The sequence below is a fragment of the Boleophthalmus pectinirostris genome, unplaced genomic scaffold (assembly GCF_026225935.1).
Source record: "Boleophthalmus pectinirostris isolate CB_2022bp ecotype Guang Dong unplaced genomic scaffold, ASM2622593v1 HiC_scaffold_7, whole genome shotgun sequence".
Classification (NCBI taxonomy): Eukaryota; Metazoa; Chordata; class Actinopteri; order Gobiiformes; family Gobiidae; genus Boleophthalmus; species Boleophthalmus pectinirostris.
The window spans coordinates 14788756-14811624 of NW_026571473.1; the positions used below are offsets into that span (position 1 = coordinate 14788756).

Here is a 22869-nt window from a genome sequence, read left to right on the forward strand (position 1 = left end):
CAAAGGTTGAGCACATTGTGCGGCGCGGTTTACTTGTGTTTCACATAGCAATGAATGAAATTACTACTTAAATTGCATCTCCATACTAAAACGACTCGTTTTCACATATATTAGAGTTTGGGGTTTATTTGTATTTGCATCCGTAGCACATTACGATCATTACACGTGGTAAGTCAAAGTAAAACTTTATATTAGGCTAAAGCTAAGAGCTAAATTTCCACTGTATTTGCTATTTAAATAATAAAACAATTGTGTGCTTTCTATGCTTCCTGTTTTTAATTTGCTTAACATTGTTTTTTGTTTTGTTTATTTGGGTGTCCTTATTCTGAGTCCGTGAAATAAACACAGTTCTAGCTTCACTATATCAGCGCGTTGTGTTATGTTTTTGTGGTAGGTTTCGCCATAAGTAATTATAATATCACTTTTTTCCTGAATACAGATGGCTGGAATACTGTTTGAAGACATTTTTGATGTAAAAGATATAGATCCAGATGGCAAGAAGTTTGACAGAGGTAAAGTGCATGCATTACATATGATGTATTGAATTTTGATCCATATTATTCCAAAATTTTAGTTGCTAATTTGTTTTTGTGTGAAGCACTTTGTTGTACATCGTGTACGTATGAAAAGTGGCATACAAACAAAGTTTTGATTGATTGAACTGGGTTTGCATTTTTGCAGTTTCTCGCCTGCACTGTGAAAGTGAATCTTTTAAAATGGACCTTATCTTGGACGTAAATATTCAAATCTACCCAGTGGATCTCGGTAAGGATCAATTTATGTTTTGTTTGCACTTTTTTTTCTTTCTTTTTTTTTAAATAAGTATGATTGAAACATTAATTTTGGTCCAATTCTTATTTTGCCATGAGGTGACAAATTCAGATTGGTTATTGCCAGCACTTTATATGAGGATGGTACACCAGATGATGGAGAATACAACCCTCAAGATGACAGACCATCTAGGTATGTTTTGTGGAAACTTCTATGGTAATGATTATGTGCAGTGTTTCTTAGATTCATGTGTGTGTCATATTGTTTTAGGTCTGACCAATTTGAGTATGTAATGTATGGAAAGGTTTACAAGATAGAAGGTGATGAAACTTCAACAGAAGCAGCTACTCGCCTGTAAGTGGAAGCATAGTTTATGAAAATATGTATAGTGTACTACAATAATACATGTTTGTGTCAATGTGCAATATGTTTGTGTAATCCATCATCCAGGCATGCTCTATAATAAAGGTAAAAAAAAACTGAACTAGGCTTGACTGTCTTGACCTTAACAAGCTATCCAGTTGACTACTTATCCAATCTGCCTGACTATGTTCATGTGTTGCTGTTTGTAGGTCTGCATATGTTTCTTATGGTGGTCTTTTAATGAGGCTTCAAGGAGATGCCAACAACCTTCATGGCTTTGAAGTGGACTCTAGGGTGTATCTTCTGATGAAGAAACTGGCTTTTTGAGTGTTTATGCTAATTTGAAAACAATGTATACTTCATTTTATAAAGACAACATTTCTACACGAAAATAATTTATCAGTCAATCCTGGTGTTACAACAAACGCCCCCACTGCTTCTTACTGTAAATAAACAATTTTTACATATGTGTTGGAAGGTGTTGTTTTTTTTAATTATTATTATTATTTGGGAAATTTAGTTTTGTCTTGGCTTTTGTAAAGAAGTTCAAAACTGCTATTAATTTAATGAAGTTATTGGCCCTCGCCACTAACAAAGTTAGGGGCGAGGGGTATTGTTCTTTGTCGGTTTCTTACTTTTTTTTTTCTTTTTCCCCACATTGAATCGCATTTTTGACCCCCTGAACATCGACGAAAAGTCCCCAAACCGGGGTCCAGATCGATCAGCCCGGCGAAAAATTCGATAAAATGGGCATCGCAACAATGACCCGAGTGACCCGACTCAACAGCGCCGCCTAGAATTGGACCCCTATGGGAGTGGGGACAGGCAAAGTTTGTCGCAGGGAAACGAAATTCGGGACAGTGATAGAGAACAATGAGACAAGCCAAAAGATGAATTGGAGCATGACCCTATGACGAACAGGAAGTCGGCCATATTGGATCAAACATTCGCCGCCGTTTTGACTTGGGGGTCTACAAAAAGATTCAAGTCCCCGGGGTTTGGTCCAAATGAGCTCAAATTTGACATGTCACATCTACAGACATGAACTCACAGAAGTTGCCAAATTTTTTTGGGATACTCCTTACGGTTCGCCCGTAGCACGCCGGCGAATAACGCCTTCATTTCCTGTTTTTTCGGTGACCTGTCACGGCCACATTATTATCATTAGCGGAGTATAAATATATATACGCCCCAGTCGTCGACCCGATCTCCTCCGCTGATGTTTTATGTCATAAAAACACTCTCTCAGTCTGGTCTGATATTGTTTCGGGAAAAGACCGGGACCGGGCTTTTGTTTCCAGGGCAACGGACGCGCGTCTAAAAAACGCGCGTCGGGGGCGTCTAAACTCAAATGCAAACGCGTCCAAATAGAGGCGTCAAGGCGTTTTTTGACGCTTTGGTGTGAACGCCCCTTTAGACATGAAATGTCAACATTATCGGACTTGGACCAAAGTCGGGGAATAAATTCTTTGCATGATTATAAGCAAAAATGTCTATTACAGTCATGGTGTATTTTTCACGGTTGGCCAGCAGGGGCACAGAGAATCCCCCCAAAAATATTGTAAAAATTATTATATGCACATGTTTTGTCCGATTGTGATGACATTTCTATCAGTTATACACTGCATGACCCTTATTCCATTGATATGTCAAATACAGTTATCAGGGATACAGCGCCACCTATATGAATGCACACAATTTATTATTGTGTGACATAAAATTAGTTTTACATTCATTTGTAAAACTTTGCCAAAACATTCACTGACGTACTCATCATAAAAGTCAGTAAGACCTATGCCCTAGTTTTACACTTTGGCCTCTAGAATAATTTCACTTCTGAGAAATTTAAAGCCACACTATGTAACTTCTCTGGTGGAGGATGTGTTTTCATGCACTAGGGTGCTGAGGAGCTGCACGCTACTGTGAGTGCTGTTGGCTGCTGCTGTTACCCGAACTCTGGGCTGATGCGGTGAGTTTGTACAAAGTTCTACATGTTGCTGTTTTATGAGTTCATGGTGATAATTTGAGATGAGGACGGCCCGTGGTATTAACAGGAACATCGGTGTTGATAACTGGAGTATCGCTGTTTTACCGGGGAAACAGAGACACGTCAATCGAATCAGTTTTGGTTCGTTTGCCGGTGTGAACGCGGACCACACTGGAGTGTATTTGCTACATAATAACAATTTTATTGCCTGGTGCGGACCAAATAATCGAACTAGCAGTGTGAAAACGACCTAAGATACCAGAGAGGCGTAAGAACACGGCCTTTCCTGTTCACCTAGTTCCCACTGGACACTGCTGTGATGCTGCAGGACACAGATGAGGGACAATTTTGGCTCTTCCACAGGATCTGCTGACTATCTGGCAGTCCTGTTAAACTGCGCTGAGATCTTTTACTCAGACCCAAAGGGTACGGAAGCCGAGAGGGGTCACATCAAACGCAAACGCCGCAACAAATACAAATGCGACAAAACAAAACAAAAAGTCACAACAAACCAAAAGAAGCTACAACACACCAACAAAAGCCACAACGGAAATTACTGCGGGACTCTATTTTAATGCAAACGCCACAACAAATACAAACGCCACAACACATCAAAAAGCTGCAACACATTAAAAAGTCACAACACATTAAAAAGTCACAACACATTAAAAAGTCACAACACATTAAAAAGTCACAACGGAAGTGACCGCGGGACTCTATTTTCCGACGGACCGATCAAGCGGCAAGTGAAGAAGAAAAACTACAACGTGAAAAGTAAAGGAACAGAGAAGTTGAAGACGTAAGTAAAAGTAATTTATTGTTTTGTGGCCAGGATCTATGTCACTGTCTGACCGTCGTAAATAATTTGTGGATTGCTATTCTTAACCTAAAGTTACGAAATTAATCTTAGCGACAACCATTCTCGCCCCTGACAGGTTACGATGTATTGTCCTTTTTGTGGCTCTGGGTTACCATCTGAAACAGTATTCTGCAGTTCTTGTGGCAAAAATATTAAATTCCTACAAGACTTTGACAAACCCAGCACAAGTCAAGGTAATGTTTCAGTCGAACTTTATTTAACACAAATGTGTCCTATATTGTACCTCTGTCAGATTCCTGAATGATTCTTAAATTCGCTTTAAAGAGGCTCTGTTTGATGCAGGAGGCATAAAGAAAGAGGATGCAGTGGAGTCATTCCGGAATTTTAGAATATTAAAAGAGAAGGAGAGGCGATTATGTTTTAAAAAGAAAAAAGAACCGCTGATGGAAACCCTTGTGGAAGAAACTCCTGTGAAGGTAACCTCTCTATGAATGTGTATGTGAATGAGCTTGCAGGTTGTCAACTTGGCCGTGTATTCCTAATATGTAGCCCAAAATAAATTAAATTAGGATAGTCAACAGAAGCTTTCTTCTGTGTTTCTCTGTAGATTTCGGTGGGCCTTATGAGGCTGAAAGATGGAGTCCTGAGTCCTGTGAGAGGAAAGACACTCCCCCTTTCAGTCAAACCAGGGATAGATGCCAAAGAACTGCACAAAGCAGCGCTGACAAAATTAAAGGCCTTTGACAGGAATGTACCACCAGGTCCCTACTTTCTGCTGTATCCTGATGGGTCAAAGATTGAAAATATACCAGGAACAAACAACCCATTCTCTTTAAAAGAATACAAGGAGGCAGTGGGGAAGGCGTACCAACGCATCACCGTGTACATTTGTACAGCTGCAGATTTCATGACCTGTTGTGAGTTAACCTGAGACTAATTACCAACCTAGAGGAACACTCTGGTATTGGTTCAAAATAATAATTTAATATCTGATCTTGTATTTCCCAGCTCAGAAGCTCACCACAGATTCCGAGGAGTCAGACTCAGATGTGATAATCATGAGCAGAAGTGCTGCAGAGTTCAATACAGCTGATACAGTGGTATATACTTGTGTTTTGTTTTTTTTGTTTTTTCCCATGCATTGCTCATATTTTAAATTTAACACCTAAATGGTTATATTTTGCTATATTTTGAAATAACCATTCCCTCTAATGTATATAACTGTTTGTACTGTATATGTTTTTTTCTGCCATAGTCTGAAGTATCACAGTAATACTTTTTTTTTTTTAATCCTCAGATATGGGAACCTGTCTTGAACAGTACAAATAATAATGATGAACAGTCGCCCACTGATTTAACAACTCTGATGGAAACTACAAGTTACAGGTATTGTTCGTCACTTTTCAAATCACAAATATTATTTATTTAAAAATACCAAAATGTATTTTTTTTTGTTAATTTCTTAGAAAATACACTGAGTTGTATTCACCCATTGTGATCGAGGATGAAGAAGACGTGGACGTGGACAGCCATATAATTCCAAAGGATACAGAGTAAGAACTCACTTGCTCAACAATTGTGGAGTTTTATTGTGGTTAAATTAATCTGCTGTAATTTACCATACACAGTATGTTTATGAAGTAAAAATAGTCTTGTTCTATTTGGTTTCAGGGTGGAATTACTGTCAGTTTCAGAAATAATAAAAAATCTGACACTCCAAATTGACCATAAACATGTCAGCAGATTTAACATATGTCGCTCTGACATCTGGGATGGGGCTGTTAGGGGACTCAAAAGGGGAACATTTGCTGAAAACTATGACCTCCTAGTTAAGTTCTCTGATGATGCTGGAAGGTTTGAGGAATGTGTCGACACAGGCGGGCCGAAGAGGGAATTCCTCTCACTGCTCATGAAAGAGCTGAACAAACGACCCATATTTGATGGACCTGTGGAGAGCCGCTACCTTGTTTACAATACAACAGGTTCTATTTTGTGTAAACTACTACATAATTCAACCATCCAATGCCTTAAAATATAGAAACAAATGTAATAATTGTTTATTTTGCATATCTACTGGCAGCAATAAGAGGGGATGAATATTATTTTGCCGGCCAGATGATAGCCTTGTCCATAGTACACGGTGGTCCTGGTCCAAATTTTCTGTCGGAAGATCTGGTCAGCTTCATCTCAGGGAAATCCAGTTTCAAGTCATCAGTAGCAGACATTACAGATGAGGAAATAGGGAAAGTGCTACGAGAGGTATGAGGCCAGGGCAGAGATTTTGTTGGTAAAAAGAAAGGTTTTGTTCATGTAAAACTTTTCTTTAGACCATGTTAATTAATGATTACTTTTAATTACTTTCGTACATGTTCGAAAGCACATTACTGAAACCTGCATAATACAGTAAACTATATATATATGTGTGTGTTTCTTTTAGATTCAGAATGCAGCGTCCCTGGAGAATCTGCGAGACCTGCTGGCAGAGAACAGTGCCATGTTGCAAACTGCTGGGTGTTTCAGATATGTGAAGTCATTGGAGGAAAAAGACACAATTGTGAAGGACTACCTGTGGTGGTTCATCATCGACAGGAATCATGCTGCTATTGACAGGTATTTTTTTTCTATATTTCAACAACAAATGTTTATTGTAAAAAAGGCTATTGTGTTATCTCTGCAAACTAGCAAATACAGTGTACATAAAACTCTTCTAGTACTTATCCTTAGAAATAGGCTATGGAAAAGTGTATCAGAAAACTTAAAATCTTAGAAATTTTGTGTTTGAAGTGTTTGAATGCTGAAAAGGCACCTAACCATGCTACAGGATTAATCACATTATCATCCTGCTGTTGTATTTTAGATTCAAAGCCGGTCTTGCCACTTTGCAGTTTTTAACGGCTCTACAACAGCATCCTTCAGTTCTGACCGATGTCCTCTGCCACGTCAACAAAAGGTTAACTGCTGCAGAGGTTGAACACATGTTCCAACCTGAGCTGAGTCCAAATGGAAGCAACAGGAAGGTCCAGGAGGACAAAACCATGAGCTTCTGGGCAGACTACCTACTTGATTGTGAAGGTAATTTGCTCTATTACAGGGGTTTTCAAATTGGGTGAGAGAGATAGACAGAGACAGACAGACAGAGTGAGAGAGAGACAGAGTGAGAGAGAGACAGACAGACAGAGAGTGAGAGAGAGAGACAGACAGACAGAGAGTGAGAGAGAGACAGACAGAGAGTGAGAGAGAGACAGACAGACAGAGAGTGAGAGAGAGAGAGAGACAGACAGAGAGTGAGAGAGAGAGACAGACAGACAGACAGTGAGAGAGAGAGAGACAGACAGACAGAGAGTGAGAGAGAGAGACAGACAGACAGAGTGAGAGAGAGAGACAGACAGACAGAGAGTGAGAGAGAGAGACAGAGAGTGAGAGACAGACAGAGAGTGAGAGAGACAGACAGACAGAGAGTGAGAGAGACAGACAGACAGAGAGTGAGAGAGAGAGACAGACAGAGAGTGAGAGACAGACAGAGAGTGAGAGAGACAGACAGACAGAGAGTGAGAGAGACAGACAGACAGAGAGTGAGAGACAGACAGACAGAGAGTGAGAGACAGACAGAGAGAGTGAGAGAGACAGACAGAGAGTGAGACTGTTTACATTCAGCTGATTATTTTCATATCTGTCAATTTTTAGAAAATAACACCTTGGTGTCCTTGGAGGAGCTCTTCATGTTTGCCACAGGGGTGCCACGCGTGCCTCCAGCTGGAATGGATCCAAAGCCACGCCTTGAGTTTCTCGCAAGTTCAACATTCCCAATGGCAAACACATGTGCCAATACTTTAAAGCTTCCTCTACTGGACTGCTACAGTACCTTTAAAACAAACATGGATTTTGGGATAAAGAATTCCCCTGGATTTGGATGTCATTAATTCAGTGTTAATGAGCTGTTCTGTGAGTGTTAATGAGTTAATGTTGTATCTTAATAGGATGTGTTGTGTTCAACAGTCAGTAAAACAAATGTGAAAAACCATACAAGTTAACTGAGTGATTGCAGTGGCCACATGTTCAGGCTAGTGTTTAAACATTGTCACAGGAAATTCTACATTTTATCCAGCAACTAGCACTGTTTATTGTTACAGTCATCAGCGCTTCAGAAGCTGAATGTGCTACTTTTACTCAATTTTTTTATGAATATAAAAAAAAAAACAGGCCAAAATAATTTGTGTGTTTGTTTATTGTATGGACTTGAACATTTGCACAAAACATACAGCTGTAATGTGTAATTTTATTGAAATGTACAACTTGTTACAACTTCAAGGATGGCAATATTAGGGCAGTGCCTTAAAAAATAACTCGGGGACAACACTGTTCCTCAAATCCTTTCCCTTTCACTTCAATGGTTTCCTGAACAGCAGGGGTAGTTTTAGAGACCAGCCATGTCCTTCAGTAGAACATAATTCTCCACAGCAGATTCCCACTGCAGAGGAGCTGCCAGACCTCTCTGCCGACGCAGTTCATCAAAAATGGGTTGCAGTTCATCATGAGTTGTTCGTGCAGGAAGTAGGCTGTATAAGTGGTGAACTGTTTGTGACGAAGTTGGGAATCCACAGTTCCTCCCATGGAATCTAGGGACAGGTACAGAATAATGTCAACATTAACAAAGTATTCAAAGCCTTGATTTTGTTTCACTTTTACTTTTATGACTAGCACTCTTTACAGTCTAAGGGTATTTGCAAAGACAAATGTAAAGCTAAAATACGAACAGAATCCTGGATGGATTGTGGCCCCTTGGGTGTTGTGGCAAAAGGGGGAATATGTGGGGCAGGAAATGGGGGTGTACAGGCGGGGCTGGTTTCATTAATCATTATTAAATTAATTAATTCCCTGTGTTTTAGACATATTTCAAATGACTATTTGTCCCTGTTTAAATATGTACATACATAATATAATAATACATGACAATGTAATACTCACCTGTGAGGCACATGATACATTGCTTCTGGTTTACCAGATGGGCATCTGGACTGGTGAACAGGACGGATAGTGTGGGTGTTCCAGTGCTGCCTGTAGGTGTCCAGTTCTTTTTGCAAGACCCCCAAAAAGCAGTATCGCAACAAAGAGATGTGCTCCTGACACCCATTGAAGAGATGCTTCTCCCTCAAATCAGCAAAGAGGTCCATCCAAAACTGGCTCCTACAGGGATAACACATATTTTACTGTAATGTTCTACCTAAAAAGGACTAAGTAATGGTTAACATTAGTATAAAATCAAGTTGTGAGGTTAAGTAAATTATACAAATGATAAAAACCTTTGTTTACGAAAGAAGGACCACCAGCTTTCAATGCGTTGGTTTGATGTTGATGTGCCATACATGTGGCTTTTGGACCCTGAAAATTCATCAGTGTGCTCTGACCTCAAGACACAGTGAAGTGCTGCCATTATTCCATTTTCTGTGCCACAGTCTGTACGGAGGCGCTTTGGGCATACTCTAAACTCAGTGACACAGTTGATATAATTTAGAGCAATGACCAATGGATCATTGTTGGATTTTGCACATTTAAGCCACATGATTTTTCTAGAATATCCATCAATACAGGCACTTATGGCGATTCCAAATGGCTTAAGTTTATCATACCCATCTACATGCCAGGTATCATTTGGTCCCGCAGAACAATATGCTCTCCGGACAAATCTGCGACTGGAGCGATTTGCTGTTCCTGCTGGATCCAGGCTTTTCATTAAACACATGACATCATCTCTTCTGGCCACGATAGAGTGCTTCTGTTTGAGAGTCTGCCACATTGCTCTATATCCTAGGAGCTGGCCTACTCCCCTTTGCTCCTCAGCAATGACTGCCTGAACAGTAGCCAGAGGAGAATAGTTGGTCCTCCTGGTCAAATTTGCATTACGTAGTCTTCTCTTTAAAGTGCTAAGGCTTAATGAAACCTTGTGCTTTGTTTTCAGCAAGTCCATTATTATTTCATAGCTGTGTCCTTCTGTGAAATATCTCTGTATTAGCTCATCAGCCACTGTTGAAGTCTCCGCACCTGAGGGGTAGAAATTCAAATAGAATATTATGATCTAACCTCGGCATAACAAAGTGGGACACAAGTCTATGGAGTAAGACCAACAATTCGAAATAGTTGCAACAAACTGAACTGCAAAGGAAAGCACAAACAATTATATAATAATCTTACCTACCTTCATACTGAAGACCTCTTAAAAACTGAATATTTCTCCCACATGAGCCACAGTAGGATACCACGGTTTGGAGGCTCACTCCACAAAATGGACAAAACATATCCTGATGACAAACACAAGGACAACTTAGGACTTAAATCTGACGGAAAATGACTAATAATCAATCCCTCAATGACTCTTACGAAGCTTAGCGTAATATCTATCGATAGCTGCAGCTGCACTATATGTGTTTCCGCCGCTACAAAGTCAGCAGCAAACCTGACATTGGTGGGCGGAAAACGAATAATGATAAAACAATAAATTACTTTTACTTACGTCTCCAACTTCTCCGTTCCTTTACTCTTCACGTTGTAGTTCTTCTTTTTCACTTGCCGCGTGATCCGTCGGAAAATAAAGTCCCGCGGTCACTGCTGTTGTGACTTTTTAATGTGTTGTAGTTTTTTAATGTGTTGTGACTTTTTAATGTGTTGCGGCATTTGCATTTGTGTTGTGGCGTTTGTATTTGTGGTGGCGTTTGCATTAAAATAGAGTCCCGCAGTCATTTCCATTGTGGCTTTTGTTGGTGTGTTGTAGCTTTTTTTGGTGAGTTGTGGCTTTTTTTGGTGTGTTGTGGCTTTTTGTTGTGTTGTCGCATTTGTATTTGTTGCGGCGTTTGCGTTTGTTGTGACCCCTCTCGGCTTCCGTACAAAGGGCACTGAGAAATGCAGTGTAAATGTTACAGCAAAACTACAACAGTTTGCTGCAGCAAAACTTAAATTTTCTTTAGGATAAATAAAGTATCTCTGTCTCTAATAGTGCACATATATTCTCATAGTGGTGCTATCTCAGCTATTCTCTCTTATGAAGAGACACATTCATTTATTTATTTGTTTGTGTAAAAAGAAATTAAATGTAGTGGTTCGTCGTCATCTCAAACAGTCTTTGAATATTTACAGGTAATACATTGCATTTTTCATTATACATTACTTTTAGGATACTTAAGTTAACAATATCATACATTTTCAACACTTTAGGTTTTACAATTAGTGGGTTTGATGGCTCTCTATAAAGACTGTTGGTGATAATTCTCAAGGCCATTTTCTGTAAAATAAATAATGGATGTAGGTAAGTTTTATATGATGGCCCCCCAAATTTCCACACAGTACATCATGGTACATATGGTGCAATTATAGAGTTATACAAGATTAATAATGCTGCACTATTGTATTTAGTGAGAACATTACTTTATACAGCACAGCAATTGCTTTTGAAATTTTGCCTTTAGTGTGATTTATATGAGACCTCCAGTTTAGATTTTGGTCATGACTCCTAAAAATTTAGTTTCATTTACACTTTTAATCAGTATCTTTATCATCTATTTCTGATATTATGTGATCTTTTTCTTGTTATCATTAAAAAAACGCTATATCATCAGCAAACAGAATTTTCCCAAGTTCAGATACTTTAACAAAATCTTTTATATATAAAATAAATAATTATATTAACATAATAATTATTAACACACTAGAACACATGTTCTAGTGTGTTGTGTACAACAATGAAACAATGCCTCTTGGTGGGTGTGTTGTCATTGCCATCTGGGTGCATTGTTATTTTTTCCACGTACAATCCAGTTTAACTTCTCCTATTGTGAAGATGTTTGGCATCTTGATTTTTAAGGATAGTCAGGGAGCGTCACGGGGAGCGTCAGGTAAACCGGAAGTGATGTAGTGTGTGGAACTAAACTGCGCACACTCCATGGATCACACTCCCGGGACAAGTACATTTTGAGTATGCTCATGGATCAGGAAAGATTTGTTGGGAATTCGTTAACATTTTAGATGACGATGAGACTGATAAATCACGCCTTAAGGACTTCTGCTTTTTCCATTTAATGAAAAGCAACGGATATGATGCGCGAGGTGGTTCCGCATTCGTATCTAATTGGAAGCACTACACTTGAGATTACATGTCTATGACAGCAAATTGTCACTTGTAGCTCTAAGAATAATGAATACACACTTTCCCGACAGTCTCTGTTAAAGCCATGGATGAACGTCGCAAGAAGAAGCTGACTTACTTCACGATTGGACTTCTCTTCCTTCTCAGCGGTGTGGAATATGGTGCGTTTTGTTTTAATTTATATCTTTACTGCAGTGTTTATTTATTTTTTGAATTGTTTTGGTCTTTTTTATTTAGGGTAAAACAACGAGTCATTGTACCATTTGAATACGCTTTATTCTATGTATTATGTGTTATATCCTGAAGATTTAACCTATTACCAAATAAGTTTATAATTTACAGTAGGTAAGCTAAGGAGGACGTTATACACATATATGTAAGTCTTTGGACAATTTTATAGATTTTCTTAAGACACACTTATTGGTGTCTCATGACTATGTAATTGTATTTTGATTGTGTCAGCTCAGCAACACCCCTTCCCTCAGTAATAAGGCTACATAAGCAAGAAGAACAGACACACTGCATCACATGATCCCAAGTTTTCTCCACCCAACCTTTGACTTTTGGGCTGTATATTTCTTTTAAAAATGTTTGTTCATCAGTCTCTTAAGCAATCATGAGTGTCATTGTCCACGGTGTGGGCTAGATTGCTGTATTTACTTTAGAAGTTAAACACTTTTCCATTTGTCAGTCCATTTTGTGTAACTTCTGTGCTCTGGCTTTGTGTGTCCTTCAGCTGTAATATTACCAACAATATGGAGATACTTGCAGACTTTGGATGCTGCTCCATATTTCCTGGGTTTGTCTCTCTCAGCCTTCAGCTTCACCGGGCTCCTTTCAGGACCACTCTTCGGGCAATGGTCCGACCGAACACGAACCACCAAAAAGATCATATTGTTTGCCAATCTTTTTGAGATTGTAGGTAAGAAACCAAACCTTACCCAGATACTGTGAACAAAGATATTTGGTCAAGTAAGATTAAAGAAAAATGTTTCTCTCACCCCGTGTCTCTTTCTTTCTCTCTCTCCCTCAAGGTAATTTTATGTACTTTATGGGCCTTTCTAAGTGGCTCCTTCTGTCAAGTAGACTTGTAGCAGGTATGGGAAAATTATATAATAGTATAACTAAAATCTTAAAATAAAGTTTTATAAATATGTATTATAAATAAAGTAAATTTTTTGGAAAATTTACTCTTTCCAGGCATTGGCACTGGTGCTGGCTCCTCTATCTTTGGATTTTTAACAAGAAGCACTCTTCCTGAGGACCGGGCTTCGGTTTTTGCTGCTGTCATGGCATGTCGACAAGCTGGCCTTCTAATTGGTACATAGGCCTATTTGAAGTTTCTTGAAGTATTTCTTATACAGTAATCATGTAAAATGGTTGATCACAACTTCACTAAGTTTACCATTGATATATTATTACAAACCTTTCTTGTGAATTTGTTTAGGTCCAGCATTTAATATTTTCCTAAGGTTGTGTGATTTCCATTTGGGACCTTTTGTCGTCAACAAGTACACAGCTCCTGGGGTAATGATAATGTACTAGTACTAACTATACCAAGCTATATTGTCAATTCAAATAATCTTTTGTTGCAGCTCTTTATGTGCACCCTTTGGATCCTACTTCAACTGGTTATTGTATTCATGTACTGGGACCTGCCACCACTGGACAGAATTAATGCCAAAGACAGGCAAACAAACAGGAGCAGTGAGAATGAGCAAGGAGCTGAAGATGATGAAGACAACAGTGATGAGGCCCAACCACTAATGCACTCCCAGGAGGTCCATGGCTCATATGGCTCAGTGGTGACGCCTGACCAGTCTAACAACCACATCTGTGCTGACACAAATCAAATCTGCCCATCCTCATCTCCAGCAACAGAGTCTCAGGAGACGATCAACCCCTTTAAAAATTTTAACTTATCCAGGGGTAGGTAGACAGTCAGTCAGTTATTAAGATGTTTTTCTATTTATATATGCTATATGCGAGTGAGATAAACTAATCTGTGTTTTATTCCTGTATTTTAGAGTTCCTGAGAGAAGAGGTGGTTGTCTTGCTGGCAGCTCAGTTCATTACCCTGTTTAATCAAACTGCGTTAGAGGTAATGACACACTGACCTTAACAAGTGACTTTATATGCACTCTTTTGTTTTAGACTAGGCTTTGGTTTTCATATTTGCCAGTGTGGTCAATAATAAAAAGCATTTGAAGCAAGCACACTGTCACCAGGGTGGTACACCGCTGATAATGCAATTTAAAGGTCCTAAATTACACAAAACTGCCTCATGTGAGCTTTTAGCCATGTTACAATGTTGTTACCTCCTCATAAACATACCTGGAGTTTGTTTTGTTTCTTAAGTTCAGTAGTTGTGAACAATTCCAGAGCTGAAATGATCAAAATGGTTCTAGTGCAGGTGTAGGGAGTTAAAAAAAACACAGTAGATCACTTGTATTACCACATCACATCACAAGGTGGAGCAGAGTGCTTTCTGTTTGAGAGAGAAGTTCATCCTAAATATGCAGAGTTTGTGTGTTAAACATATGTGAAAAAAACAAAAATACAACTCCAGGTATGACTGTGATGAGGACATTACAACATTATAAAATAGATTAGAAAATAGCACAATTGCAGGGCCTTTTAATTTAAACATTATAGAGAGTTGCCTTTTAAAAAGATAAACCTTTTGTGGCATTAAAAGTGCAAACAGCCCTACTTATCTTATGTACATTTGCATTTTCCGGAAAACCTTGAGCACTTATGCAATGAGGTTAATGATATGTTGTCTGACCAGCTAGTCATACAGCATAGAATATTGATTTCCTCTGCCTGATCACAGCCTGTTGGTACATTTTTGTGACTTTCAGGTTTTGGATCATGATATGCATTGTAATCTTGTACTAACATCAGGTTGTCCTTTACTGCATCCACATATCTATTCTTGCATTTACAGGCTTTCAATGTTCTACCTAGACCGTGCATTTTATTGATTGGCCATTTACAGTAAATTTGACAGAATTTGTGTGTCATTCACAATTAACACTATACTATGACCTCAGCTGACCTCTTTCCACATACTGAAACGTTAAGTGTATAAACAAATTCCCTTAGTCAATAAGACCTTTTATTCATAATTTAATCTTCTAGCAACTTCCCTCAAATTTTCTGAAACTTTCTAAATATAGGCTAATGTAATTTTCCACCCCTCTTAATGTCTTTTGTAGACCATGGTGACCCCGCTGACTCAGAAGTTCTTTGGCTATGGCGAGCTGGAGAACAGTATCATGTACTGCCTATGTGGGGTGGAGGTGATCGCGGGCTTCTTTTTTGTGCACTGGTTGAGCGGTCGTGTAGCTGAGAGGGTGGTCCTGGCTGTTGGCCTGGCGATCTGCAACATCTCCAATGTGTGGTGCCTCATCTTTATGGCCTCCCCAATAGGTCAAAATTCAAGTTATTGCTCCTTTAAATGTTGACTGTTAACTGTACCCTAGTACAGCTGTTTTAGTAGTTTTGTTGTTGTTATTTTGGCTAATGTTTTTTCTGCTCCTTCGTTGGGCCATGTAGGAGACTTTCCTTGGAAGCTGACTGAGTTCATCATTGGGGTGTTTCTTCAGGTTTTGGGTTTGCCGTTTGTGGCTGTGGCTCAAGTTTCACTGTACTCCAAAGTCACAGCAGAGAAAACACAAGGTATGAAACTTTGCATGCCTGTTTGTGGGGTTTTGTGTTATTTTTTGACATTATGTCTTTTGTGATTTTGCAGGATTCAGTCAAGGAGTGCGTCGTTCAGTTGGGGGTCTTGCCACCATCCTGGGGCCTCTCTGGGCTGGAGGTCTGACGGACAATATGTACATCATGTTGGGAGTCATGATGGGTCTTCTCGTTCTTTTATCAGTAATGTCATCTCTCATGCATATTTTTCAATTAACAAATATTTTATTTACCATGATGCTAAAATAGATTCTGAAAATACAATATCGTATCAGCTCCAAAACAGAATCCAACACCAAGGGTTTTTTGTGTTTCTTCATTCAGTAAATTCTATAGCATTTTATTGCTTTAGGCTCACATCTGAAAATGAATATTGTCCTATAATTCAATGTCTAATTTGCTCTGGATAAATTAATTGTCTTTTGATCTAAGACAAAAATTGTCTGCTATCTGTTAACATAATCATGATGTTGCAGGTCATGCTGGTTTTCTCCTATAAGCGTCTGGTTGAACCTGCTGCTGAGGACCAGAGGTCCACATCGGAAGACTGCTGAGCATGTTCACTGAGAGAGTGAAGGCAGTGAAGGGAAGTGCACCTCATCTTACTGCCTCACACATTTATAAAACACCTACATGTATGTTTCCCATGGAAATGTGGACTCGTGTGGCATGTCATTTCACATGTTTTGATGTTTAAATTTTTATACTGACTCTCAGAAAGTGTCACACTAATACAAGCCATTTTGGTAAATGGTAAATGATAAATGGTCACATTTTTATTAGAGCCTTTCCACCTTAAAGGCACTCAAAGCGCTCAACGGTATTAAATCTGTTGATATCTTAAATGCTGCATTGCGCAACACACTTTTTATTTATTTAAAATATGTATTAATATCTAACATTATAATAATATTTTTGACAGAAAATGGTCTTTGTGCACAGCAGCATGCTAGCTAGCTCACTGTGTCTCAAAGCTAACACTCACTTTTAAATGGTACAGCATAAAATAAACAATCTATTATTTTTTTTATTTAAATAAAGACAACCCAATTATTATTATGTGTAGAATAATTTTTGTGGTGTTATTGTAATATTTAGTGTGCCTCAAAATTAACATTAGCTTTACCTTTGAGGCACAAATATCTCTTTCTTAAGGCAGAAGCATCCTCCACTGAAGTATTCATTTTATTTATGTGTCAGGGAACCAACCACTACTCTCCGTTTCTGCTTTATCTTTAAATATTTATTCAATGTAGTGCAACTCTGCGAAAACCTCAAAAACTGTACAGGATGTAGTGACACTAACAGTAAGGTTGTTGGGCACAGATAAATGTATAGGCAGGAATGGTCAAATATTCAAAGTGTACATTTCATTTAGATGTACTTATCAGCAATAAAACCAAGAGTTTGTTTTGCTATTATTGGACACAAATTCCCTTGTTAAGACACATTTTTACTGCTATTTGTTGAAGAGGTCGTTTATTGTATGCCATTACTTTCACCACTTGGGGGCAGTCACATACTACGATAACGCCAAAAAATGTAGAGCGCTTTTCCCACTGTGTAGAGGATACATGGCACCCTAAAATAAAATATGAAATATAGCAAATAAAAATGTTAAATTTTGAAAGTGAAATTTTCACACCTTTTTATAATTTTTGACTGAGGCTTTGCCATTTTTTAGAAATATGTAATCATTTTCTGTTACAAATTATCAAATTATAAATTGTTTTCAGTTGAAAAACACAAGTAAAATTTCAGCATCTATTTTTATTTGTTTTAATATTAATATATTTTAATATATTAAAAAAAAAAAAAAAAAAAAAAAAAAAAAGGTCCAAACTTGGACTAATAATATCCCAGGTTATTTCCCAAATGTGTATTTTGTTTGATTTAAATGATGATGATATAATTACATAAATGGATATATTCTTTCATTTCTCAAATGAAAAATATATAAAGTAAATAATTGTTTATTTAATTCATACATTTATTTATATAAAGATCATTCTGACAGTGGGCAATTTTTATTTTTATTTAATTTTTTGAAAATCATATTTTTTCCTTACTTTAAAAAGTGAGACTAAATGGGACGGACTTATTCCACAAGTCCATCCCATAAATGAAAAGACACAAGCTTTTTTGTTACAGAAATATACTTTTTTGAAATTGATGTCCCCTGTCAGGTAGCAGCCTTCTTGCCTGTCAAGTAAATAACTTCTGAATATTTCCTGGTACCATGTTTTTCATTCTTTAACATGGTTATGGGTGCTTTGAACCAAACCAAGTCTGGAAACTTCAGCTACTTGATTCCAGGAAAAGCCTGTTTTGCTCTTGGTACCCAACCTCATATGGTCTTTTTTAAAGTATCTCTAGTGGTTGCAAGTTGCAGGGATATGTAATGGGAAAACAAAGCCTGTCATGTCTGTATGTTCATTGTTTTATAGTAGCCTGAAGTAGTAATTTTTCAATGTACAATTTGAATACAGAGAAAGCTCTACTATAAATATATTACAGTTCAGAGTACAAACAATAAAAAGGATAAACACTGGACCTAATGGCTAAGTTGTTGATTTTGTCATTTGATGTTTTGATTTTAAAGCTGATTATCTAAGAAAGCAAAACGGCTAAAAAGCAGTTTGACATAAAGCTGAAAATAGCTCTTTGATCTGAATGGTCACTACCTAAACCCCAGCCCCTGTAGCTAATCATTAATCTGTGCTAGTGCAGCCTCACCAAGTGAAACAGTATATACATGATTAACACTGTACATACAACATGTAGTTTCTAAGCTTTCACATGAGGCATGGTAGCATAGCCATATTGAATGTTAATTTGTGTGTATTTATTTAAATAATATTATTGGTGGTGGTGTTGTGGTGGGATTTTGTTGTTCTACTTTGTTTGTCCCCCGCTGGGTGTCGCTGTGGCCTTCCTTCCCACAGACCCAAACGAGGCCATTGTTGTGGGATTTGAGTTTAGTGATGCCATGTCATCTGTCTGATGATGTGCTTGTGAGGGGGCGTGGCCACGCTGAACTTCGCCTGACCCCAGAGTTGAGTTTGGGCGGGGCCGATGCACATGTTATTACACAAGACAGGCACATTGAGATATTTTGGGTATTTCTGAGTTGAACTTGATTCCCCCTCACCACCACCATCACTGCTTTCACACACACTCTGCCTACAGCGCGCTCTGACCGAACAGTGACCCTACGAATCAGGGTCACTTCATAGCTGCACTAGCTAGCTGTCGTCGGGTAACTTTGGCCTTTTCCCTCCTCCCCCTGCGATCACAGGCTGTAATACTCACTGGCATATAAAGCTCAAATCGACGATCAACGACACATGAACTCTGGATGAACTGTCGTGGGGACACAAAGGGCACGTAGAGTTTAGTAGGACTTTTTATTATTATTTATTTTTCCTGTCTGGTTTCAGGCCTCAGTGATCCGATCCAACCAACTGGAAGATGTCCTTTGTAGATGAAATGCATTTGTGCTTATTATTTATATATTTATTTTATTTTTTTATTCTTTTACTTTTTTGTGAAAGTAATAATATAGGCTATACTCATTTTATGTATATATTTTTATTTGACTCATCTTTGGTACTCACAGTTTTTAAGTTGTTTTTTTTTTCTTATGTTTTAACATTTAGCTGCTCCTTTTCCCCCACAGCTAATAAGTAATTATAATAAATATTATGATTCATTTTATCCAGGATGTCCAGGCTGGTAGCAACATTAAAGCCTGTATTGAGTCTTACATAAGAGCAATATGCATCTCAATCAATAATTAAAACGATTTATCTTTAATTCATTTATTTTTTTACGCACTGAACCACTGAACTGTCACCGTCTGCCTGTGATATAGATCTACTGACTGTGACTGATGAACTACTTGTAGTCATATTGGGCAAAGTATCAAGTTTGTGCAGTAATTTTTCAGTACTTTGAAGTATCTCTGTCATAACACATATTCTTCATCTACCTTTCTTTTCCCTTTCGCACGTATTCCACTTTGATCATTTCACAAGTTCACAGTTGAAGAATAATACCACACTGGCCTATAGTCGTCTTAGACTTATGAGGGTGGTCGAGAGTGTAATAAATGGACAGAAGTGCTTTCTGGAGTGAACTTCTGAGCCTTTGTGCTGTCAGGTCCAATCAAATATTTAGTGTGGGACTGGTGTCACATAGTTCTATGTTTGGTACGAACGCACTTGCCACACTCGAATCAAAACGGTGGCAGCATGTGAACCTGTAAAAGTCCAAGAGTGTCCCCACAAGTATAGCAGTCCATGTCAATAATACATGAGTCACTTTGAGAGGTGGCACAGCTAAAAACACCACACTTATGGAGAGACAGAGATTAAGTGTGTGACTGAGGTACAAGTATGCACCCTAGCAAAAATAGGTATACTGTAAATATGGCTTGTGAAAACAGAGGTAAAGGTTTGTGCCTTACATAATTGTGTTAAATAAAAAAAAGACATTGCTATAAATACTTCTACTTTATGTGTTACTTTGTCTTTTTGTATCTCAATTCTATCCGTATCTTCTGATATTGTAGTTAGACTGTTAGATTTAAGTATATTTTTAATTAGTTAGTTCTTTGCATTTTTTGTAGTCTTACTCAAATGTTTTCAGTTTTGGATACAGTTTCTTCTAAATTAAGCAGTTCTGTCTTATTTCTTGCCTTTAAATAGTAGGCGGTGTTTCCCCCTCTGTGCCCAGCTCCAGACACAGAATAAAATGCCACTCCATCAGCAGTACTTGAGCCTGGTTGAGTTGAAAAGGTCATTATAGCCTGGTTCTGTGAGCTGCTATGAAATGTCACAAGAAAAGGCCCATTTTCTCTCACTGGTTTCATCCGAGAAGCTCGATTGTGTAACTTCTGAGTCAATGAATTATTAAGACTCTGTAGCCTTTAGACTGTGTTTGCATGTGCAGGATATGAAGTGTTATAGTGCAAAAGTGTGATAGTTCTTTCTATAGTGCCTCTTTGATGGGTACTTTTCACAGATATGGATGTTTTCGTGTTAACCCTTTCATTTGTGCCTTTTTTATATGAATGCTTCTTCCCAATGTATTATTTATAAAAAAAAAAAAAAAAAAGTGTTGCTCAGGAAGTTATTGTTTTATTTTTGGAAAAATGCTTAAGGCAAATAGGCCTGATGGAATGAAGGAAATATTTTGATATGAATTCTTAGATTATTATAGTCATAATCAATATTATTATTATTATTATTTAATAATTTTGATTGATGTAGAGTATTTTATTCTTTTGATATTTTCATGATACATACACAATTACACTTGACCTTCAAGTGTGTTGTTGTTGTTTTTTTTATTTTTTATTGTAGACTATATATCACAATAATCAACAATATATCACAAAAAATATTGATATCTCAATACTGGGTGATGCAATAATCAGTATCGCAAGAAAATTGAATATTGTAAAACATTGTTCTAATGAAACAGCACAACTGTTTTGTATAAATATTTTGTATTTTTAAAGTGAATTGGAAAAAAGACAGATTGTATTCATGATTTCCTGTCTTTGTCCTATATTAGACTCAGTTTGGTCTTGGTTTAGTCTCTGTTAATTTTTGTTTTAACACAGTTTGATAAGAAAAATTAAGGGATTTTTATTTTTTATTTAACTGAACTTTTTGAGCCAAAAAGTTAAAAGTGTGGACTCACGCTGTCATAAAAAAAAAAATTCCTACACGTTTCCTGAAGACATCAAATACAAGAAGTAAGATGTATGGGATTATGTAGCAATGAAAATAAAAGTTAAATCACTCTACTATATATTGTTTATATATTTCATAACCAAAAATCCTGAAATTGCTTTGTTGAAAAATATTTCATTGATTTTTTTTTTTTTTTTACATAACTCTACATAATTCCATAGATCTTACTTCATGTATTTGATGTCTTCTGTATGTGTATCAAATGTAGAAAGTAGTAAACAACATATAGAAAAAACCCTGAATGAGAGTCCAGACTTTTCACTGGCAATGTATATTAAGATATCTCATAATGTCGCAATACAAAACGTCTCAACTCACTGTGCAGCCCTATGCTTATGGACTACAAAATGTACAGTACTACAAACGTACAACTATTTTTAATAAACATTTCCCAGTTTTATTTTCCCTCTGGCCCTGCTCCGTCCTCGTGTGCCCATGTGCGGCCTTATACAGATTATGGTGGAGCCCATCTGTAGCACAGCGGCCCACAACACGCTAAGCCCCGCTCAGCAAGCCACCACCACCATAGTTAACCCTGATTAAGTTGACGTGGTGTTCGGTATACAGAGAACAGTGTGAAAATCAAGCAAGGGCTGTGACCTAGTGCCCTGCCACTGAACCACACTCAAATGGGCCAAACTCGGACAGAAAGGGAGGAGGGAGGAGATGGACAGACAAACAGTAGCAGAACATAGAGGAGGAGAGAGAGGGAGCATGGAAAGAGCCGGGCTAAAGGCTTCTGCTTTTTTCTACTTTCAGCAAACACAATGCTAAATACCCTCTAGTGCTAGAAGCATCCGTAGACCGCAGAATTGTACGTGAAGTTAAAATAAATTTTAAATAATGATACATGGTTACAGTATTATCACAGTAGAAGTTTGTAGTAGAGATAGTAATACCAAATGTGGTGTACCTTCTTTCTGCATAACAGTATTGTTTCATACATGATTCACTTTGTTGTTGTATTTTTCCGCATTTGCAGTACCCTCAGATTCGTTTAACCATGTTCAAAGTAAACATTTTGATTATCTTGTAATGTAATAATAAAGTGTATCCACAGAGCTTTACATGAAATATTCATCAGCATGAGAAATAATGGTGTTCTGAGCAGAGGTTATGAGCAGGGTAAGAACTGGAGCATAGTTAAAGATGGCAGCATATGGCCGTGCACACTGCAATTACTTTTATTCCATGAAGTTTCATTCATGTTTCAGTCCCTGAGGCGCACTCATGTGCTTATACAGCTTTAGTGCAGAGAAAAGTGCAGTGACGGCCACTGCTACTCTGGTGTTTGAGTATGTACTTGTATAAAGCAATATCAGTCCAA

General features: G+C 37.8%; 4 protein-coding genes across 6 annotated transcripts; 3 read left to right on the forward strand and 1 right to left on the reverse strand.

Moving 5' to 3' along the window:
- Positions 1–6: 6 nt before the first annotated feature.
- polr2h (RNA polymerase II, I and III subunit H) lies at positions 7–1601 on the forward strand. Its single transcript, XM_020924840.2, has 6 exons — positions 7–168; positions 440–512; positions 682–765; positions 870–963; positions 1042–1125; positions 1344–1601. The coding sequence occupies exons 2-6, from the start codon at positions 440–442 to the stop codon at positions 1459–1461; spliced, it is 453 nt and encodes a 150-aa protein (XP_020780499.1). The 5' UTR covers positions 7–168; the 3' UTR covers positions 1462–1601.
- Positions 1602–3765: 2164 nt separating this feature from the next.
- On the forward strand, positions 3766–8165 carry LOC110160158 (G2/M phase-specific E3 ubiquitin-protein ligase-like). 2 transcript variants are annotated; one of them, XM_055164804.1, is made up of 12 exons: positions 3766–3920; positions 4057–4174; positions 4266–4417; positions 4549–4858; positions 4950–5041; positions 5239–5327; positions 5408–5494; positions 5613–5923; positions 6022–6200; positions 6379–6551; positions 6799–7013; positions 7626–8165. In XM_055164804.1, the coding sequence occupies exons 2-12, from the start codon at positions 4063–4065 to the stop codon at positions 7859–7861; spliced, it is 1956 nt and encodes a 651-aa protein (XP_055020779.1). In that variant the 5' UTR covers positions 3766–3920; positions 4057–4062; the 3' UTR covers positions 7862–8165. The 2 variants fall into 2 exon arrangements, with proteins under 2 accessions (XP_055020779.1, XP_055020780.1); XM_055164805.1 differs by having other exon boundaries at positions 3769–3920; positions 4284–4417; positions 7626–8164.
- A 160-nt stretch (positions 8166–8325) lies between these two features.
- Positions 8326–10796, reverse strand: LOC110160159 (uncharacterized). Of its 2 annotated transcripts, XM_055164925.1 has the most exons (6): positions 10450–10796; positions 10135–10237; positions 9880–9980; positions 9242–9789; positions 8907–9125; positions 8326–8557 (listed from the first exon to the last, which is right to left on the reverse strand). In XM_055164925.1, the coding sequence occupies exons 2-6, from the start codon at positions 10232–10234 to the stop codon at positions 8356–8358; spliced, it is 1170 nt and encodes a 389-aa protein (XP_055020900.1). In that variant the 5' UTR covers positions 10235–10237; positions 10450–10796; the 3' UTR covers positions 8326–8355. The 2 variants fall into 2 exon arrangements, with proteins under 2 accessions (XP_055020900.1, XP_020780450.2); XM_020924791.2 differs by having other exon boundaries at positions 9242–9980.
- Positions 10797–11851: 1055 nt separating this feature from the next.
- mfsd8l1 (major facilitator superfamily domain containing 8-like 1) lies at positions 11852–18333 on the forward strand. Its single transcript, XM_020924808.2, has 11 exons — positions 11852–12236; positions 12812–12997; positions 13110–13172; positions 13276–13395; positions 13523–13602; positions 13671–14004; positions 14103–14176; positions 15297–15510; positions 15637–15759; positions 15833–15963; positions 16257–18333. The coding sequence occupies exons 1-11, from the start codon at positions 12161–12163 to the stop codon at positions 16332–16334; spliced, it is 1479 nt and encodes a 492-aa protein (XP_020780467.1). The 5' UTR covers positions 11852–12160; the 3' UTR covers positions 16335–18333.
- Positions 18334–22869: the final 4536 nt, after the last annotated feature.

What these genes read in the sequence shown, in the direction of transcription:
- polr2h (XM_020924840.2), top strand. Translation starts at nt 440, where the DNA reads ATGGCTGGAATACTGTTTGAAGACATTTTTGATGTAAAAGATATAGAT. An exon ending in CAAGATGACAGACCATCTAG is followed by an intron (nt 964 to 1,041) that starts GTATGTTTTGTG and finishes ATATTGTTTTAG; the next exon opens with GTCTGACCAATTTGAGTATG. An exon ending in ACAGAAGCAGCTACTCGCCT is followed by an intron (nt 1,126 to 1,343) that starts GTAAGTGGAAGC and finishes TGCTGTTTGTAG; the next exon opens with GTCTGCATATGTTTCTTATG.
- LOC110160158 (XM_055164804.1), top strand. Translation starts at nt 4,063, where the DNA reads ATGTATTGTCCTTTTTGTGGCTCTGGGTTACCATCTGAAACAGTATTC. An exon ending in TAGGGAAAGTGCTACGAGAG is followed by an intron (nt 6,201 to 6,378) that starts GTATGAGGCCAG and finishes TGTTTCTTTTAG; the next exon opens with ATTCAGAATGCAGCGTCCCT. An exon ending in CTACCTACTTGATTGTGAAG is followed by an intron (nt 7,014 to 7,625) that starts GTAATTTGCTCT and finishes GTCAATTTTTAG; the next exon opens with AAAATAACACCTTGGTGTCC.
- LOC110160159 (XM_020924791.2), bottom strand. Translation starts at nt 10,234, where the DNA reads ATGTTTTGTCCATTTTGTGGAGTGAGCCTCCAAACCGTGGTATCCTAC. An exon ending in AAGAGGTCTTCAGTATGAAG is followed by an intron (nt 9,981 to 10,134) that starts GTAGGTAAGATT and finishes TCTACCCCTCAG; the next exon opens with GTGCGGAGACTTCAACAGTG. An exon ending in ATGTATCATGTGCCTCACAG is followed by an intron (nt 8,558 to 8,906) that starts GTGAGTATTACA and finishes ACCTGTCCCTAG; the next exon opens with ATTCCATGGGAGGAACTGTG.
- mfsd8l1 (XM_020924808.2), top strand. Translation starts at nt 12,161, where the DNA reads ATGGATGAACGTCGCAAGAAGAAGCTGACTTACTTCACGATTGGACTT. An exon ending in CACAGCAGAGAAAACACAAG is followed by an intron (nt 15,760 to 15,832) that starts GTATGAAACTTT and finishes GTGATTTTGCAG; the next exon opens with GATTCAGTCAAGGAGTGCGT. An exon ending in GTCTTCTCGTTCTTTTATCA is followed by an intron (nt 15,964 to 16,256) that starts GTAATGTCATCT and finishes ATGATGTTGCAG; the next exon opens with GTCATGCTGGTTTTCTCCTA.